The sequence below is a fragment of the Parasteatoda tepidariorum genome, chromosome 10, assembly GCF_982258835.1.
Source record: "Parasteatoda tepidariorum strain Cologne lab strain chromosome 10, Ptep-v5.0, whole genome shotgun sequence".
Classification (NCBI taxonomy): Eukaryota; Metazoa; Arthropoda; class Arachnida; order Araneae; family Theridiidae; genus Parasteatoda; species Parasteatoda tepidariorum.
The window spans coordinates 55,230,408-55,236,407 of record NC_141764.1 but is presented as its reverse complement, the minus strand read 5'-3'; the positions used below and the strand labels follow the sequence as shown (position 1 = coordinate 55,236,407).

Below are 6,000 nucleotides of genomic sequence, written 5' to 3'. Positions count from 1 at the left end.
TTTATACACAAATTAAATATATTTTTGAAAACGTTTCGGGTAGACCAGGAGAGTGACTTTAAAAAAATATGAAATTTTAAATAATTAAACTTTTGTATGTGCATGGAAATACATGAGTAAAAATTGACTTTCCATTTTTGTGATAATTCAGTGGGATATAATATTGTTATGTTTTTGTAGAGTCATCAATGTATGTATCTCACAATTCTGAATCAAACCTCCTCAAATTTGGAATATATGCATTCAAAGAGGCGGCTATCTGTTTATTTGAAACTCCCTCCAACCACGTGTTCGCATGCTATGTTCCAAAGAGTTTTCTATTGGATTTGGTTTTATTATAAAATATGAGTGATTTGCTAGCTTTAAATTCTAATCTATCAAAAAATATTTTATCCCTCTTTTGTAGGCTCTTATGTTAAGTAACCACAAGTAAAAAGCAAGTTAGTAATATCGTGACTAATGCTGGTGACATTATCGTTTACTATGTTTAAACCTTTACAGCGAGACTCCATACACTTAAAAAATGGAAAATCAACACGAATTAATAAAATGAAATTAAAGTTATCGATTAAGAAATTAAAAAATTGTCGTAAATTTTGAATATCACAAATTAAATGATACTATATGTATAGTAAGTTTTCTGCATGTGCATTGAACTTCTTACACATATTATTTTAAATCTAATAGTATAAAGCCGTACCAGAATATACGAAAAAAAAGAAAAACAAAAAATAATTGTTGTGTATTAGGACCATGAATATGCAGTATGGTCATATCAGGCTGCTTATCAGTTTTGGAGGGTGGTATTATCCTGTTGTCAAAGGATTTTTATTATGCCTTAATATTGATATAATAAGTTCTCATTACCACGGCACCTATAACGGCAATACCAGTACAGTTTTTAATACAACATTTAATTAAGCCTCACTTGAGTCAAAAATGTTCTAGCTTTTTTTTAAATCTTTTAACAGTACCGTTATTAATTAATAAACAAGCAAGATTATAAAAATATTATCGTTACTAAATATTTTCGTTAACAACAATCAGTTAATTTTACTCAAAGTAATAAGGTACGAACTGAAATAAAATAAAGTTATAAATTAATGGAGAAAAGAAATGGTACTCATTTATTTATGAGAACCGTGAAAATTTGACCTATTCATGTTGGTACCAATTGTGCTTAATTAATTTTTAAAATAGGTACAAATTGAAATTTAAAAATAATTTGCAATAATAGTTTAATAATATAGGGGAAAGGTACTAATTCACCAGTTCGTTTAGACGAACCACCATAAGAATATCGCCATATTTCTATAAACTCTACTAATGCTTAATTTTGGTAATATTTGCCATTGATATTATGTTAATCCGGGTATTCATTGATGATAAATACACTTATTTTAGTACCAAGATACCAACTGTAGATATTGTGGTAATAGGCTTTTTAAGGTTTACTGAAATGGATAAGTACCGGAAGAAATTGTATATTATGGTAATATTTAACTAGTGACAATGGTAGGCCTCGAATTGTAAATAGTATTGCTGTAAATTAAACTGAATATAGTTAATCTTTATTTCGATGAGATGTACTTTTTAAAACATGTTCTGCTTAATATAATAATGTAAAGACAGAAGAAGGGCAACAAATTATAATAAATGAAAAAAAAAGAATTAGTTTAGCTAAATTAATTGTATCAGTATCTGTCTTTATAAGGGTTGATCTCGTAGTGTTAATCAATATCAATTTAATTTTTAACCCCTACGAGGAACTGTTCAGAACGTTATTCAGCTAACCTTTATATACATATTATGTAATTCTCACTATTAGTCAGTATATTAAAGTTTCTGAATGATGTATTCGAACAGGAATACTTTACGAACGCACGAATTTCAACTGTTGGAGGACTCTACCAAGACTTCCAATTTAAAAGCACTCGCAATGTTACCTAAATGAGGGATGTAGTTAAAGTAAGTACACTCTAACTTTCAAACTATTTATTCAAAGTATTAAAATATTCTTATTCATAAACTTAAAAATTATGCATCTTTTCAATAATTTTTACCATAACCGTTTTCAAATTTACGTTTAAATTAATGAACTGTTTTCCCACTCATGTTCTTGTGTTCTACTTTGGCGAACAACATCTCGAACTGTATGAGAATTGCTCAGTGAGCAAAAGTTGTATCTTTCTACCTGAGCGTACGGTGATGAAGTACGGAATACTTTCCAGTGGCGTTTCCGGAAACTCCAGTAGATCGGAGGGTTGATAACTTTGTATCGTCTGTCGATATTCTCATAGACAATCATCTTTCCATTTAATAATATAGCTTTTGGTTGACTGTAAGAATATGGCATATCTGGCAAGCAGCTCCACGAGTCCAAAAAAGTGTCATAAATCTCGACGCTGGTCAATAAGTTAGCATCGTTGGTGCCACCAATGAGAAAGATCTTACCTTCGGTTGCGGCTATGGCAAAATGCTTTCGAAATGTTCTTGGCGGAGATATGGGCATCCAAATTTCGAAATCTAAATCGTAAACTTGAGCAACCATGATCAATCCTTCTGGAGTGATATTGTGGCCAAACGCATATATTCTCCCCTGCAAGCCAACTGCTTTTGTAACAGCCGTCATCCCGTCAATAGGGACTATGGTATCCCATTCGTTTTCAACTGGATCGTAACGTTCAACTACGCGTGAGGAGGAATAATCATTATTAATTCCACCTAAAATGAAGATTTGCCCTCGAACTGATACAACATTGTACTCGTGTCGTTCTAAAAAATTAGGCCACATTGGCACCATCTGATTGAGTATAAGATTGAACATTCCGCATTGATTTTCCCATGTGTCGAACATGCAGATGAAGTGGCCCACACTGACAATGGAATCTGGAAAAAAATTTAGCTCACCTAGCTTACGCCAAACATTGACTTCTTTGTTGTACGTGAGGTAACATTCGATATTACCATCTCTTTGGAATTTCCACTCGACGATGAAATGAATTTTCGATGGGCATCTGTATGCGTTAAATGCTTGATGTCTTCTTGTGAAATGTGAAATTTTCTGCTGGTCTCTAAGACGAGGTTCAAAGGTTTTTGATAGATTCAGCGCAGAGCAGAATGGGTTGTTCCTAACTATATGATGAGACATTATATCGTTTGCTAACTCATCGCTGACTTCCTGCATACTGAGACTCGCCAAAAGCTTTGGTAGGTGCGGAAATCTTCTGAAGTCGTCTTCTTCAACCCATGTCACGATAACTCTCCAAACAGACTCTTCGCTTAGTATGTTGAGGGACATGTCTCTCAAAATTAGCTCTAAGCAGTCCACTGGTAATTTTGGGATATCAGAGGCTGTTACGACATCTTTGAAATGTATCCTGATGAACCACAAGCTCTGTTCGTTGATTTCATATTTTTGCAGTCTGTTGCCAATTACAAACAGTTGGAGACAGTTACCGACTGTGATATTTCTACTGGCAAAACGGCAACACTCGTCGACCAAGGATTCCACAAGGAGATAATCAGCCGCCATCAATATGTTTCCTACATTCTCAGCATTTAAGTAAGCGTGTCCCGTGTACAAATAGATTAGTACTTCGTTGAAAGTTTCCCCATCAATTATTGTTAGTGTTATGTTTGCTTTATATCCAAACTCACTCGAAAATGCAGCAAGGAAGTAGTCGCAGATTTGGCTCAGAATCACTCGATGAACATTAAAAATTTTCCCGTCTTCAGTTCGAATAGTCGCGTCCGAAAGATGATTGTAAATGCTCCTTTCAAATGGACCACCGCTAATAAACATATCAGAGAATTCATAGTTTTCTCCTTTGAACCGATTCATAGAAGGTCAAAAATAAAAAATACGAGGATTTTGTGTCTTGGAATATAAAAAATTTACTTATTACTTGATACAAAAAATCTGTAATGCCAAAGAAAGGCATTTTCGATTGTCAATATATGTATTGTTTAAAAGAAATCTTAAGTATTTGTTAAAACGTCATTTTCTTTTCTAATGCATTGTTAACTAATGCTTCATAAAACAATAGATTTTTGTTTGCCTATTTACAAAAATTTTTAAAACTTTTTTTTAAAAAATAAAACATGGTAATATATTTTTATATATGGTAATATACTTTTATATTAATATACTTTTATCAGTGCATTAAAGTTTGGGGATTACAAAAGTATATTATTTATCTTCATCTCAATATACATCAGTTTCTGAGAAATAAAAATTTAAAAATCATGCATTTAAATTTTCATTTTCCAAAGAATGTTCAATTTATTAACATCGCATTTTCAAAACTGTAAATTAATAAAAAAATCTATATGGATTTTTTGTACATAACGTCGCGTATGTATACTTTTTTTTGTATCATATGTATAGTTAAGCGGTGAAAGGGTATAAATTATTCTCTCAAAAAAATTTCAAACTGAAAATAATTAAACTCCACTTTATAGTCAATATTAGGACATTTATCTATTTGTCATCCGAAAATTGAGTCACATTTAACATTAACTCAATTTTCAAGAATTTAAAACTTTTAACAAATAAAAAATTATTGATACAATAATATAAAACATTTCTTTTGAAACACATCTCAAAAGATAAAGAGTACAAGATTTATTTCTAAAATGAAGAAACGTTTTTAAAAACAAGTAAGAAATAAAGTGATTTTAAAAAACATTATTAAATATTCATAATTCAATATTAAAAAAAAACAGACAAAGTTTTTAATCGTCATTTGTTATATTTAGTCACCCTGTGCCAGTAGCAACAGTTAATTTCACTCTATATTTTACACTGAATATGTTAGATTTTACATATAGCGCACAAACATATGAAATACATTTAAAACTCGTGAATAAGTAAATTAGGACAAATGTGTTTTACTTTTTAATTTTAAAAATGTATCTATATAAAACAATATATTTTATTTATTAAAAAACTTTTAACGGAGTTATTATAACTGACAAAATTATCGAGTCACGAGTCGCAACGAAAAACTACAGTAACTTCAAATTTACGAAAATTAAATAGTTTGCAATAGGTAATCCGGTTTATAAAATGTTTTTATTTATTTAATATACCGGCTCGTCAAATTTATTTATTTAGTACACTAACTTCTGTAATACATTTAAGAATTTCGAGTGATGAATACGGCGCTTGCTTTACATTTTTTTTTATCCTAAATACTGAATTATTCGTATTTTAATATATTTTATTCCGTTTATAAAAAATAGACACTATTTTTTATTAAAATATGTAAACTTACAGAAGTTATAATAACATTTACATAAAACTACAATAGCTGAGACACGCGACTCAACCCATGAGCACTGCTTGAAAATATCCAATTCAAAACTGATACACAATTTAATTTAAAAGGCCAAATCCATTTTATACCCCCCTCCTCAAACCCTTCTTCTTATTGATTCTTCTTATCATCCAATAGACGTCTATAATATACAAGCAGACTTCAACTTTAACGGCTGACTGTTTGAAATTCCACTATGTGTGTTGTCACATGTCAATGGGCCCACCCCTTTCATGTCGCTTAGAAACGGCTCCGGACTTCGAATGTTCGAGACATGATTAGCTGCCGCTCATGTCCCTCCCTCTCAATATCATCATATAAACCAATTCTTCTAGGCCCTCCCTATACCCCAAGAATGTACTTCATAGAGCGTAGGGATCACTTTATCTTTTTTCTCCATTTTCTCAGTAGATTCTGTGATTTCTAGCCTATCGTTTGGTCTTTTTATTTTTAGGTGATTTCTTCCTCTTCTTCGATTTTTATCTTTTTTTATCTCTTATACTTTGTCTCATGGCTGCGTAGGATTGGGGGGTTGGTATTTTATTCAAACCAAGCATTATTGTCGGTCGTGTTATTTCGGGCATGGTTCATTGTTTTTGGAGTTTATTACTCATAAATTGTCTTTTCCAATCATCGTCCTAGCAATTAAGTAAATGAGAATGCATTGACCTTAGCTGCA

The 6,000-nt window shown here is 31.4% G+C and overlaps 1 protein-coding gene across 1 annotated transcript; it reads right to left on the bottom strand.

The window, feature by feature from the left end:
• Positions 1 to 2,061: 2,061 nt before the first annotated feature.
• Positions 2,062 to 3,902, bottom strand: LOC122270001 (kelch-like protein 25). Its single transcript, XM_043045630.3, has one exon. It carries the CDS (start codon positions 3,842 to 3,844, stop codon positions 2,087 to 2,089), a length of 1,758 nt encoding a protein of 585 aa, XP_042901564.1. The 5' UTR covers positions 3,845 to 3,902; the 3' UTR covers positions 2,062 to 2,086.
• Between the last annotated feature and the right edge of the window lie 2,098 nt (positions 3,903 to 6,000).